This window comes from Bufo bufo, chromosome 9 (genome assembly GCF_905171765.1).
Source record: "Bufo bufo chromosome 9, aBufBuf1.1, whole genome shotgun sequence".
Taxonomy (NCBI): Eukaryota; Metazoa; Chordata; class Amphibia; order Anura; family Bufonidae; genus Bufo; species Bufo bufo.
The window spans coordinates 25,239,145-25,253,938 of NC_053397.1; the positions used below are offsets into that span (position 1 = coordinate 25,239,145).

The 14,794-nt window shown below is 46.1% G+C and overlaps 1 protein-coding gene across 1 annotated transcript in view; it reads left to right on the plus strand.

The window, feature by feature from the left end:
• The window catches only part of SUCLG2 (succinate-CoA ligase GDP-forming subunit beta), a 215,473-nt gene that overhangs the window by 86,710 nt on the left and 113,969 nt on the right, over nt 1–14,794 (plus strand). The window contains exons 5-7 of the mRNA XM_040407232.1: nt 3,593–3,745; nt 4,990–5,079; nt 12,450–12,546. Of these exons, the coding sequence (XP_040263166.1) occupies nt 3,593–3,745; nt 4,990–5,079; nt 12,450–12,546 (340 nt within the window). The remainder of the gene's footprint in view (nt 1–3,592; nt 3,746–4,989; nt 5,080–12,449; nt 12,547–14,794) is intronic.

A 14,794-nucleotide genomic window follows, 5' to 3' on the forward strand; every position in this document is an offset into this window, starting at 1 on the left:
CTTTAGCAAAAAAAAGAAAAAAAAATACACCTCAGCGAATTGCAAGACCCAAGTAATTAATGAGCCGCTCTCTCGGCTTTTGGCAGGCGTCCACGTTCCCGCTACTGTAGGAAACACTTTTCTTTAAATGTAAAAAACAAAAGACGTCAAGTGATGGTAAAACTGGCCTCATTATGCTGCGTGTTTAACTGCACCTCTGCGCCTTTATATAGGAGGCAGAGGAACTTGCTTCATTAGTCTATAATTAGCATCTTTCATTGCCGAGGGGTGTAATTCTTCAGTGCCGGCGGTGCAGACATAGAGGGACAGCCGCATCCAGGTATGAAATCTCAGGCAGATGACCTATCAAGGGCTCATATTTTTGGGCGAAATTGTCTTTAAAAGTGAGCCTGTCCAATATGTGGCCACCATGTTGCAGGGCAGGAGGAGCTGAGCAGATTGATATATAGGTTTATGGAAAAATAAATATTGTAACTAATAATTTATTGATTTAAACCAGTGGTTCTCAACCTTTCTAAAGCCGTGACCCCTCAATACAGTTCCTCATGTTGTGGTGACCCCCAACCATTACATTTTTTTCCTTGCTACGTCATAACTAATTTTGCTACTGTTATGAATTGTAATGTAAATATCTGATATGCAGGATGTATTTTTATTGCTACAAATTGAACATAATTAAAGCAGAGTAATTAATCACAGACATCCACAGATCCCCCCTAAACAGTGCCATCCACAGATCCCCCCCTAAACAGTGCCATCCACAGATCCCCCCCTAAACAGTGCCATCTACAGATCCCCCCTCCCCTAAACAGTGCCATGATGGCACTGTTTAGGGGAGGGGGGATCTGTAGATGGCACTGTTTAGGGGGGATCTGTGGATGGCACTGTTTAGGGGGGGATCTGTGGATGGCACTGTTTAGGGGGGGATCTGTGGATGGCACTGTTTAGGGGGGGATCTGTGGATGGCACTGTTTAGGGGAGGGGGGATCTGTGGATGGCACTGTTTAGGGGAGGGGGGATCTGTGGATGGCACTGTTTAGGGGAGGGGGGATCTGTGGATGGCACTGTTTAGGGGAGGGGGGATCTGTGGATGGCACTGTTTAGGGGAGGGGGGATCTGTGGATGGCACTGTTTAGGGGAGGGGGGATCTGTGGATGGCACTGTTTAGGGGAGGGGGGATCTGTGGATGGCACTGTTTAGGGGAGGGGGGATCTGTGGATGGCACTGTTTAGGGGAGGGGGGATCTGTGGATGGCACTGTTTAGGGGAGGGGGGATCTGTGGATGGCACTGTTTAGGGGAGGGGGGATCTGTGGATGGCACTGTTTAGGGGGGGATCTGTGGATGGCACTGTTTAGGGGAGGGGGGATCTGTGGATGGCACTGTTTAGGGGAGGGGGGATCTGTGGATGGCACTGTTTAGGGGAGGGGGGATCTGTGGATGGCACTGTTTAGGGGGGGATCTGTGGATGGCACTGTTTAGGGGGGGATCTGTGGATGGCACTGCCATCCACAGATCCCCCTACAGTGCCATCCACAGATCTCCCTCCCCGACGCTCACAGCAGTATATTTATAAACTAATCAGTAACTACTTTAACTTTAATCATTGCTCATTGCTGAGCTCTTTACTTGGATTATAATTTATTTGGATATGGGATATCTTACTTTGTCTTAGCTCCGGTAATAGCAGGCAGTGCGGGGGGCGGCGCTCACTCACTGACGTCACGCGCCTGCGCCGCCTAGTGGCAGGAGCAGGCGCGTGACGTCAGTGAGTGAGCGCCGCCCCCCGCACTGCCTGCTATTACCGGAGCTAAGACAAAGTAAGATATCCCATATCCAAATAAATTATAATCCAAGTAAAGAGCTCAGCAATGAGCAATGATTAAAGTTAAAGTAGTTACTGATTAGTTTATAAATATACTGCTGTGAGCGGCGTGGCCCTGTATATTCTAACCCCCAGGCAAGCGTCCCTGTCACCATGGGAACGCCTGGGGGTTAGAATATACCATCGGATCTTCTGAGTTACTCAGCCACAAAACAAGCACCGGCTATGCTTGGCCCCGGGCCAGCTCGGGGCCCCAAGCAATAGCTTGTTTTGCCTGTCTGTTAGCGACGGGCCTGGACCCACAATAGGAAGCCTCAGACGAACCCCCGGAAAGGGCCGATCGACCCCCAATGGGGTCGCGACCCCTAGGTTGAGAACCGCTGATTTAAACCCTTCTCTCTGTGCTTATGAGTCCAGTGGGAAGAGTCCTCATGACTGTCAGTCACTGGTTAGGTCCGCCCTCTGGACTCATAAGCCTACAGTGAGCAAGAATTTTAAAGAGTCTCTGTTAGCCCTATTAAATCAAGTATATTGCCTGTTAGGATTGATCATGGAAACTTTGTGGGTCATTTATTAAGACCCGCATTTTAGACGCAGTCTTTAAAATCCTTATACATGGTGGTAGATCCGCCGGAGTTATGAAGCGGCGCCGGCGTCTTTATAACTTTGGCTGATCCACCGCTGCTTTTAAATGTAAGAAAGCTTCCGAACTGTCTTATTATTTAGAGCAGGCATCCTCGAACTGCGGCCCTCCAGCTGTTGCAAAACTACAACTCCCAGCATGCCCGAACAGCCTACAGGTATCAGCCTACAGCAGGGCATTGTGGGAGTTGTAGTTTTACAACAGCTGGAGGGCCCCAATTTGAGGAAGCCTGATTTAGACCTTTTGCTATGCCTGAACAGGAGTAGAAAATGGTAAATGAGACTGGCCTGCCCGCCCGCCCGCCAACGCCAAGTCCACTTTTAGACCTGACCTGTGGAGAGAAAAGTCGCAGATTGCGGTGCAACTAACCGTTGCACCGCAAATTGGAACCTGAAATACACCTAATATAGTAGGCGTATAGCCATAATATAAATGACCCCCTATATCTTTCTTGTCTCTGTGGCTTGCAGCATTGGGGAGATATCACTTTTTTATATTTAAGCAAATTAGGCAGTTTGAGCACCGAAGTGCCGAAGTAGCTCTTGGAGCACTGCTACACCTCTCAGTGCTCAGTACACTCCCCTCTCCCAGTAGTGCTCTCCGCTCCTGTAAGGAGAGGAGCGCAGCTGCTGGGAGAGTCGTATACGTTTACTCCCTTGAATTCCTACAGTACATTAGCAAAATTATGTATTCCTAGTGGATTGTGAGTCACAGCTAGGGCACCATTAGGCAGGGCATTTATCCCTGTCAATCAAAGGGGAGGTGGGAGTGTAATGAGCACTGAGGGGCATAGCTTTAGCGGTGCTCCAAGAGCTGCACCAGCCCCTTGGTGCTCCAAATGTCTAATTTGCATGAAGAGAAGTGATGATATCTCCACAAAGCTCCAAGCTATAATGATAATTATATCATTATAGCTTGGATGCTGCTTGGACATGGAGCAGTAAGAAATCAAAAGAAAATGTCAAAAAGTTCTTCAATTCTTCTGCAATTTTTTTTCCATTTTAAAGAACTGTTCTTCCCAGGACATCAGCAGAGACCTGTGTCATTATAGCAATTACAGCTAAAGTCGTGGTTAGTTGCTGACTCAGGACGGCTTGGATTTTAATTGAAACGGTTAATGTTTTAGGTGATGGTGGCGGAGGCCCTGGATATCTCGAGAGAAACTTATTTAGCAATTCTAATGGACCGTGCATGCAATGGACCCGTGCTTGTGGGCAGCCCTCAAGGTGGAGTTGACATTGAAGAAGTAGCTGAGAAAACACCAGAGCTTATCTTTAAGGTAAGTTTCATTCATGCTGTGCCTCCTCCAAATGGAATGCGTTATACTGCCGTGTCCCCTACTTTCCCAGGGAGCCTGGAAATTCCTGTCGCATTAATCCATAATTTTAAAGAGGTTATCCGGTCTTCTGATTGATTGACCTATCTTCAGGATAGGTCATCGGTATCCAATCGGTAGGGATCCGACACACGGCACCTGCACCGATCAGTTGTCCCATGCAGCCTCTGGCACTGGACCTAGCACTTTGATTGGAACAGGAAGCACAGCTCCATTCAAAGTGTAGTGGCCGTGCGGGGTTACTGCAGCTCAGCCTCCATTGACTTGAATAGGAGCTGAGCTGCAGTAACCAGAAGGGGCCACTAAACTTTGAATGGAGCCGTGATTCCGGATCCATTCAAAGTGCTGCTTCTAGCATCGGAGGCTAATAGAATAGCTGATCGTGGGGGTGCCGGGTGTCGGACCCCTATCGATCAGATACTGATGATCTATCCATAGGATAGGTCATCACTATCAGGAGCTTGGAAAACCCCCAGGGTAGCTCAATTCCCATGTATCTAAAATATAAAATGCTGCAAATTTGCAATAGTCAGAAATATTCGAGCAAACCCTCTGTAGGCTGATCCTGCAGAGAAAGTCCCTTCCACATGTCCCATACGAACGAATGCATATTATCAAGAAGAAGGGGACAAACTGAATGGAGTAGGACTGCATGATCAGACTACACAGGATTTGTTAGTAGTCTGTAACCATAGAGATGCATAGGTCTCCGCAGGAGCTGTAAGCACAAAACAGTTGCTTTATTATTTATTTATTTTCCTTTAAGTTGCAGTTTCTTAGCCGTTCTCTTGCAGCTTATGTCACATTTTCATTTGAAATTAATTGTAATAATGATGTTCGGTGCCAAAATAGAGGACCCCCATCGCACCCCCCGTAAGCATATTTTGTAATAACATTGCCGGGTCGTGGCATGAACACAGTGATAAGATTCCAGAGCCTGTCAGGAAGATTAGCTGCTAAATGTTTGTCAAAGCCATCTGGTCTGTAATTACAAGTGAAAAGTGGTGTCAGATTGTCTTGTCACCATGCCACCGTCTTGTTGTGGAAGGGCTTCATTCAAAATCATGGTGACATAATTAAAATGTACCCTCTGGGCACCTGTTCCTGTTCTGATTTCTTGGGGCCGGGATGCATGTTAATTTTTTGATTTTCTTTGTGTCACTCTGTTTATTCTGTGTTTTTAAAAGGAAGAAATAGATATATTTGAAGGTATAAAGGACAGCCAGGCCCTGCGGATGGCCGACAATTTGGGATTCAAGGGACCTTTAAGGCAACAGGTGAGGAACAGTTACTGTATTACCCTTGCTGTCCTATGGCATGACCCATAATGCATCCTGTATGGATATTTCATTGAGTAGTGCCCAGACACGATGCTAAATAGATGGGCATGTTCTTGGCATTGATAGATATGATCTATCTGGAAAGACTTTATGACAAATGCGGGGCAAAAAAAAAATCCGCAATCCGGGAGGTGTGGTGCGGAACGGAAGCAAGGATCGGAAGCGCTACGGAGTGCTTCCATGGTGTTTCTGTCCGTGCCTCTGCACTGCAAAAAAATAGAACGTGTTCTATTTTTTTTACGGTGCAGACGGATCACGGACCCATTCAAATTGAATAGGTCTCGATCGGTCCTGGCCGCCGCACCGATGTTGCCCGTGCATTGGGGACAGCAAATTGCGGTCCCCAATGCACGGAACAGCCGTGTGCATGAGCCCTAAAAGGCACAGTACCCACACACACATTGAGTGTCACCATATCTAACAATCTGTAACATATTTTGAGGTGATTGTTGAGTGGCATAAAAGATATGAAATTTATTTTTTATTTTTTTCTGTCAAAATCTAAATGAATAAAAATGAACTGCTAACCTATCGGTACCCAAAAATGGTACTAAAAGTAAAGTAAGGGACGGCTTCCAGAATATCTGACCATTCATCCTCCGTAATCCCTCCTACCTCCTGCTCCCATTTTGTCATCCTGGATAATGGGTGCTTCTGTGCAATTTTTTGCCATGTCGGTTTATGGGGTACAGATCTATAAACCGGTACGCTACCCCCTATCTGTGTCTGTGCTGGTACAGTTCCCGTCTCTTGGAGTGCCGGCAGTTCTACTAAAGGAATGGGCATTGTGCCTCTGGTTTCATTTGGAGAGCAGATACAGTTTTTTGTTTTTTTTTTGCTATCTGATTCTAGACCAGGCAAAATTGTAACACGCTCCACTAGATTCCATATTATGGAGGTATTCTACCTAGAAGCATTGCTTGTAAGTGAGCTTATACTGACCATACATGGATGGAGCATCCGTATTTGGGAGCCATACAGCCTCTGTGCGCTGACATGTGCATAAGCCCTTGCTCCTGTTTCTGGTCCACCCTAGGCAATGTGTGGTTCCCTGGCCGCCTTTTTAGTTCTTGGCCAAAGCGAGTCTTGAGAAGCGTAGCCGAGTCTTATCCACTTTTCTTGCATTCGCTGCGGACGTTTAGAAGTTAACCAGAACCTGCGTGTCGAGTACCACTTGGTTGTATGGGTATTATCCACCGGAGCAGAGTTACCGCAGTATGATGAAGCAGCTGGGAGACGGGTCTCCTACTGTGTACTTAAACCCCCCCACACACATCAATAACCCAAGTATTATGACACCCAACAAGTCAACCTTAAACAATTGAAATCATAGAGCAGTTGGATGACAGATTCCAGGGGATGGACGCATCTGCCGCTGCGTTTCAGCCTCCCCAGACCCGGAGTGACACGTTCTCCTTCTGTGTATGTGTGTTTTATGTTTGTGCTTTTTTTTGCTTTGGGAATACGAATACAAATTTCATTGTTGGTAAAGAGGCGAGTATCGTCATCCTGACAACGCGCATTGCTCATCTTAAATGTGATTTAATATAGACACAGCGCGCCGCCGATAAGTGAGCGGCACCAGGTTTGTTTGATCTCGTCTGCCGTAGATCTGTCATTATTTATGTTTAAAGACCCGGAGTACATGTATTATGAATTATCACTGATTTTCTGCTTCTTCAGGCACAGTATTCAGAAATATTGCCATACTTATCTGAACAGAAGATATTTTCCAGACTGACTAGAACAGGGATGGCCAACCTGAGGCTCTGCAGCTGTTGCAAGACTACAACTCTGAACATGCCCGGACTGCCTACAGCTATCAGCATGGTGGGAGTTGTAGTTTTACTGGAGAGCCGCAGGTTGGCCATGCCTGGAACAGAACAAGACATCGATGTGTACATAGTAGAAGGTCCGTTTTACATGAGCGCTGGGAAACATGCTATGTGTGATGACCGTGTTTCCCAGACCGAACACCCTGTGCCTCTGAGCATCCATAATCCAGCATTTTATAGACATTATGATCACTCGCTGTAATTTCCCACTCAGTATGTCTTTGGAGTGTGGGAGGAATCATGCACAAAGATGGGGAGAACCTAAAAACTCCATGCAGATGTTGCCCTTGATCAGATTCGAACCTAGGACCCCAGCTCTGCAAGACACCAGTGCTGAGTACAGTACAGTAGAACCACAGTAACTCACAGCATCATAAATTATTATGATGCTGTGAGTTCGGGGCAAAGAAACTGCACTGAGCCACCATGCTGCCCCCCCATAGTAACTTATGATGCTGCGAGTTCCTACCTGACTACCGGTCTACTGTCCTATACTCCTATTATGCCGTGAGTGCAGTATGGTAGAACCACAGCAGTAACTCGCAGCATCATAAATCGTGATGCTGTGAGTCCCGGTGAAAGGGCTAATGTTCGGTCGACGATATGCAGCTGTCAAACGGAAGCGTGTTTCCTGTACCGAACGTGCCCATGTAAAACTGGCCTAACAATTACTCTATAATTGCCCTTAGAGATTTCTGACTTGTGAGTGATTGGACTCTTAAGAGTACATCCACAGGGAATGTGTTTTTTGATAGGTTCGTGACAAGTCTACATCGAAATGCTCATGTGGACCTTGATGCCAGTTTTCCGGAAATTGAAATCTTAACTCTGTGTCCAAACAGTGGATGAAGCAGCTCCGCATGCCTGAGAGCAGTAAATCCCAGCATCTACTGACACTCCCATCAGCTGCCCATAAGAATAAACGAAGCTCAATATCCCTCTAGGCCTTTGATGGCTAACCTCCGGCACTCCAGCTGTGGTAAAACCACCACTCCCAAGGTGTACACTTGCTTGGCTGTTCTCAGAACTCCATAGAAATGAATGGAGCATGCTGGGAGTCGTAGTTTCAACACAGCTGGAGTGCCGGAGGTTAGCCATCACTGATCTAGGCCAATCGTCTCCAACCTGTTGTCACGGCGGACAGGATACAAGATACACAGAAAATAAACAAGCAAGTGTCTAGGCAAGAAGCTGGGGATAAAGGTCACCTCCTGACAAATCCCTACCAGCTCTCCCTAGATTTCTATGCTCACGTTCAGACCCTGAAGGTGGGAATAACGTGTCCTCGTGCCTAGGGTGAAGATTCCCTAAAATCCCTAAGATGGTGAAAGGGGGAAAGAGGCAGCCTGCTCCTCAGAACCTGGAGGGGGCAGGCGTCTCTCTAACAGCCTAGACAGACAACCACAAGAAAACCAACAACCAACTTATCTTTTACTGAGCAGGAACAGCAAATCCTTCCCTCCTTCCTCCCAGCCAGACAGAAGCTATAACCCGCACAGGACACTGGGAGTGGGCGTAATTTAAACTCAAACCAACGACCCCACCCAGTGCACCTGAAGGGAGGCGGATATGGCTCTACTCAAAAACAAAAGGCTGCTAACCTGGCAGACCTCCGCACATAGCCTTAGCAGGGCAAGACACCTGTGCCTCTCCAGCTGATGCAAAACTACATCTCCCAGCATGCTCTGACCGCCCACGGCTGGGAATTGTAGTTTTGCACCAGCTGGAGAGCCACAGGTTGGAGACCGCTGATCTAGGCTCTCTGTCCATCTGAAGGAAACTCTCAAAGGCTCCTTCGTAGCTCCTATATGCAGGACAAGCCAGAAACAGTAGACAAACTGAAATTACTTTTCTTGTTCAGTAGAAAAGTCGATTTTGATTGACAGAGGGTTGAGCTTCCAATTTTCTTTCAAAAATGTATTTACAGGGCTGCAAAAAAATAAATAAAGATTCTGGACGGCTGACAGTCTGGCCTATCATTTTATTACTGTACGGTTTACAACCCCTTTAGCGTAAGCTCTGTACCAAACTTCTTGTTATGACTGCTAAATGGCTTTTTAGCCTTGCATCTAAAGCAGCTCCCTTCACCATTCTATGAAACACCATTAAGTTTTATTACAGAGGTTCCTGCAGCAGCAGAATATCGTTCTTCTTCTTTGCTTTTATCCGATACAGTAAGAAAATAAATTGAACCGCTAGAAAAGTCCATCAGACCGAAAATCAGTCAAAACGAGCAACTGTCTCTTCTACTGCACAAAGCCATAGACAGGTGCATGGTGATGAGGTCTTCCTCACTGTGGCATTTTAGGATTAGACCATCATGGGTCAAGATCTCCACATCCTTTACATACAGGTCCTTCTCAAAAAATTAGCATATTGTGATAAAGTTTATTATTTTCTGTAATGTACTGATAAACATTAGACTTTCATATATTTTAGATTCATTACACACAACTGAAGTAGTTCAAGCCTTTTCTTGTTTTAATATTGATGATTTTGGCATACAGCTCATGAAAACCCAAAATTCCTATCTCAAAAAATTTAGCATATCATGAAAAGGTTCTCTAAACGAGCTATTAACCTAATCATCTGAATCAACTAATTAACTCTAAACACCTGCAAAAGATTCCTGAGGCTTTTAAAAACTCCCAGCCTGGTTCATTACTCAAAACCACAATCATGGGTAAGACTGCCGACCTGACTGCTGTCCAGAAGGCCATCATTGACACCCTCAAGCAAGAGGGTAAGACACAGAAAGACATTTCTGAACGAATAGGCTGTTCCCAGAGTGCTGTATCAAGGCACCTCAGTGGGAAGTCTGTGGGAAGGAAAAAGTGTGGCAGAAAACGCTGCACAACGAGAAGAGGTGACCGCACCCTGAGGAAGATTGTGGAAAAGGACCGATTCCAGACCTTGGGGGACCTGCGGAAGCAGTGGACTGAGTCTGGAGGAAGACTGGGGAGAGGGAAATGCCAAAATGCCTGAAGTTCAGTGTCAAGTACCCACAGTCAGTGATGGTCTGGGGTGCCATGTCAGCTGCTGGTGTTGGTCCACTGTGTTTTATCAAGGGCAGGGTCAATGCAGCTAGCAATTAGGAGATTTTGGAGCACTTCATGCTTCCATCTGTTGAAAAGCTTTATGGAGATGAAGATTTCATTTTTCAGCACCACCTGGCACCTGCTCACAGTGCCAAAACCACTGGTAAATGGTTTACTGACCATGGTATTACTGTGCTCAAATGGCCTGCCAACTCTTCTGACCTGAACCCCATAGAGAATCTGTGGGATATTGGGAAGAGAAAGTTGAGAGACGCAAGACCCAACACTCTGGATGAGCTTAAGGCCGCTATGGAAGCATCCTGGGCCTCCATAACACCTCAGCAGTGCCACAGGCTGATTGCCTCCATGCCACGCCACATTGAAGCAGTCATTTCTGCAAAAGGATTCCCGACCAAGTATTGAGTGCATAACTGAACTTAATTATTTGAAGGTTGACTTTTTTTTGTATTAAAAACACTTTTCTTTTATTGGTCGGATGAAATATGCTAATTTTTTGAGATAGGAATTTGGGGTTTTCATGAGCTGTATGCCAAAATCATCAATATTAAAACAAGAAAAGGCTTGAACTACTTCAGTTGTGTGTAATGAATCTAAAATATATGAAAGTCTAACGTTTATCAGTACATTACAGAAAATAATGAACTTTATCACAATATGCTAATTTTTGGAGAAGGACCTGTAGTTCCCAGTTTACCTTGGATATAAATATATAGGGCACATGGAGATATAGGCACCCGTACCCTTTCAATGGAGTGTCTCGGTGGTATTTCCCACGAACCACCAGGTGTGAACCCACTGTGCAACGTGACCATCCTCCGCTAAGGGCGTTTGTCTAAGTGAACCCTCGTTCTTCCCTGATGGTGGGAATAGACTTTGGCGAGGGGAACACCAGGTCACCACTTCTTGAGGAGGATTGGCACACGAGGCAGCTTGACCAGGCAAACCAGGGGTTATACCCCCTCCCCACCGCTACGATGTCTCTGTGGCCTAATAGGGTGTATGAACTGGGGTTGTCGTCATGAGACAGCCACCTTCCCCCCTCAATCAGACGCTTGTACTAAGCGAGCGCCGCCCCCTCTTCCTAGGCCAGTGACGTCACGTTCGTTGGTCACATGACCTAAGCGCTCTGTCCTATTCAAGTGAGCTGCAATACCAGGCACAGCCACTATACAATGGACGGCACTGTGTCCTTGGTAAGCTGCAAGGAGGCCATGGTTCAGCACCGTAGCTTCTTCAATGATCTGATCGGAGGGGTGCTAAGCTTTGGATCCCCACCAGTCACATGCTGATAACCTATTCTGAGGATACGTCATCAGTAACACATTTGGACAACCCCTTGAAACAATTGTTGGCTGAATGTGTCGGGACTGACTGACCATGTAATGTCTATGGGAGTGTCCCAACTTTCCCCAGGTTGGATTTTAGCTGGCCGATCCTTTTGTTAGGGAGATAAGCGGCGCCGGACACCACTAGCAGCGGCTTTCTCCAGGGGCAAGCGTGCGTGGTTATGGGGTGGATGATGTCAGGGGAGAGAAAGATTGAGAGCGTTGAGTTTGAACGCCCGATCCTTCTGCTTTCCTGTGAGATAGGCGGCTGGCAGAAGTGTCTGACATTGCTTTTCCCTCTCCCCACTGAAAACGCGTGCAGTCTGGACCTAGCCGAGAGGTCATGCGAGAGGCAGGAGATGTAGCTGCTGGCCAAACGAGCCTTTGGCCAACAGCTATTGAAGATGTTTATCTGTGTGTTGACTAAACAGCATATTAAATCCCTTCGTAATATTACATTAAAGGGGTTATCCTATGAATAATATAAAAAATGAAAATCAGACATCATATAGTACATGACAACCTTCTAGAACCAGCCCTGGACCTCACATGGGTCCAGAGATCTCCCCATTCACTGCTCCAATTGTTCTGCTAGATTTATTTCACGCTGTGAGCTTAGGGGCTGTTTCCTTTCTCAGGGGCGTCTCCTTTCTGCTGCATCTGGTGGCATTTGAAGGATGGAACTGAGCATGTGCTTCCATCTCAGTCAGCAGGACACAGAAATAAAAAAAAGAGCAAACAGCAGGTGGCGCTATACAGATAGATTTTGTTGAATAGCTCAGTAGCTATAATACATTTTTAATTACATGCAAATATTCAGATCCAAGCGCTGGTTTAAAAAATTGTAGAGTATTTTTCGGGGGACGACTCCTTTTAGGCTGTAATTAATGCTGCGGACTAACCTTCACCTCAGTGCGGTCTTGTATGGCGGCTGAGAGGTACAATGAATCCTAAAAGCGTCATTTGTCATTCTTCTTGAATACTCATTTGCAAAGCTTCCAAGTGTGGGATAGAAGACGTTTTAATATTTCATGTAATGCTCATAGTCTTCCGAGCCGACCTCAGCCTTGTAATTGTTGTGTACGCAGGCCGCCGACCAGATCAAGAGACTGTACGAGCTTTTCCTGAAAGTCGATGCTACGCAGGTCGAAGTCAATCCCTTCGGTGAAACTCCGGAAGGACAGGGTAAGAAAAAATAAATACTGTAATTTTGTCTTTTTTCACAATCCCCAACATCCTCATCGCTTGGTGCTTTGGCGTCACCAAGCACAAGGGTTCTCGTATAATAAGTCCAGAGTCGCTGGTGGATGGAGGCCGTTTATCAAGTTCAGACTGCTTATTTATTACAGTTTATAATTTATTTTTAAAGAGGACCTGTCCCCGCTCCTGACATGCCTGTTTTTTAATAGCTTGATGCATTCACAATATAATAACAATTCTGGAGCATCTATTCTTATGGCTCTATGTCATGCCCTGCTCAGACTATGTACGGAGGTCTGCCAGATTAGCAGCACGTGTCTAGTCATTTGTTTTGTTTTGGAGTCATGCTAGATCCGCCTCCCTTCAGGTGCACTGGGTGGGGTCATTGGTTTAAATTACTCCCCTCCCAGTGTTCCGTGCGGGTTATAGCTTCTGTCAGGCTGTGGAAGCAAGGAGTGAAGGATTGGCTTTTCCTGCTCAGATAAGATAAGTTGGTTTCTGATTTCTTAGGTTTGCTGTCTAGGCTGTTTGAGTGTCGTCTGTCCCCTCCTGGTTCTGAGGGAGCAGGCTGACCCTTTTCCCCTTTCACCAGCTAAGGGATTCTAGGGTATTCTCTGCCTAGGCACGAGGACACATTATTCCCACCTTCAGGGTCTGAATGTGGGCAAAGCAGAATAGGGAGAGCTGTTAGGGATTTGCTAGGAGGTGACCTTATCCCCAGCTTCTCGCCTAGAAAACTTGTTTGTTTGGTTATCTGTGTATCTTATATCCTGTCCGCCGTGACACTCTATCGTGTATCATTCCTTTATTATTACTACTAGAAGTTATGAATGAATTGCTAGCAGTCTGCAGTAAGGGTACAGAGGGGAGGTAACCAGTTGAGGGGGGGGTGTATCTGCACAGTCTGAACATGGCAGCATTAATTGGATAGAGTGAGTCTGTGCAGGTACACGCCCCCAACTGGTTACCGCCCCTCTGTACCCTTACTGCAGACTGCTAGCAATTCATTCATAACTTCTAGTAGAAATAATAGAGGAACGGCACAACGTACAGATATAAGAATAGATGCTACAGAATCGTTATTACACAGGGAATGCATGAAGCTATTAAAACAGGCATGTCAGGAGCGGTGACAGGTCCTCTTTGAAGGGACCCATCATCTCATTTCTCATTTTAGTAAATTTTGGAGCACTTTTTCTTATGACTGTCCTTTTGTTATTTTTCCTGGAAAAGTATGGATAAATTGGCAACTGGGCACTACATTTCTGCTTGTCAATTTGGTGGGTATGTGGGAAGGAGGGGTTTCCTTCACACTTTGTCAGTGCAGACTGTAGAGGGACAAACTCTGTTGGTAATAGAAATGGCAAAACCCAGTTTATACATTTCCAGGAGGAATAACAGGGGGACTGTATCACTGCAATGCAGTTTTTCCAGTATGGTAATGACGTGGCTGTCTTCATCATCTCCTTTACCACTGCATGGGAATATACCCAAAATTGTCCCCATTACACCCAAAGAGTATCATGCATTAACCCTTAGAATAGCCTGCATGCCATGCATGTAGTAGCTTCTCTGCGCCCCCGTTGTCAGAGCTTTGACTGGGTTATCTGGACCTGCAAAAATGGCGGGCTATCCTAAGGCTGGCCATACACATTAGTGGGTTTGGCCAACACCACACATGCACTCTCAGCCGGGCATACATGTGTCTAAACTGGGAGAAAGCTGCTGCCAGTTGCATCTGGCATCACAATGAGAACCAAAAAGATCTGGTAGTTGAAAACCACCTACCCGATCTTTATTTCCCCATAGATCTAATGTCAGGAGAGAGTCAGGGCACCCCCATACACATAAAATGGTTGTCAGTCATTTTTCTAATGTCTATGGTCAGCTGTAGTGCAGTCCGACCGGCTGAGCTTTGCTTCCGCTTTAATATTTACCAGGCACAGCTCCTTTCTTCTAGAAGTGGCTGTTTATGATATTGCAGCTCAGAGCAAATGGGACTGAGCTGCAGTACCTGGCACGGCCACTACTAAAGGTACGGCGCTCCGTGGAGCGACATAGCCCTTTAATCAGGAGTCCCACCAATCTAATATTGACAGTCTGTCTTATAGATAGGCCATCAGTTTTGTATTATCAGACAACCCCTTTAAAATGATTGATGTAAACATTATGTCTTTCTAACAAAGCTAGACCCAGCCCTGTACTTCACATGGATCCAGAGATCTACCTAGTC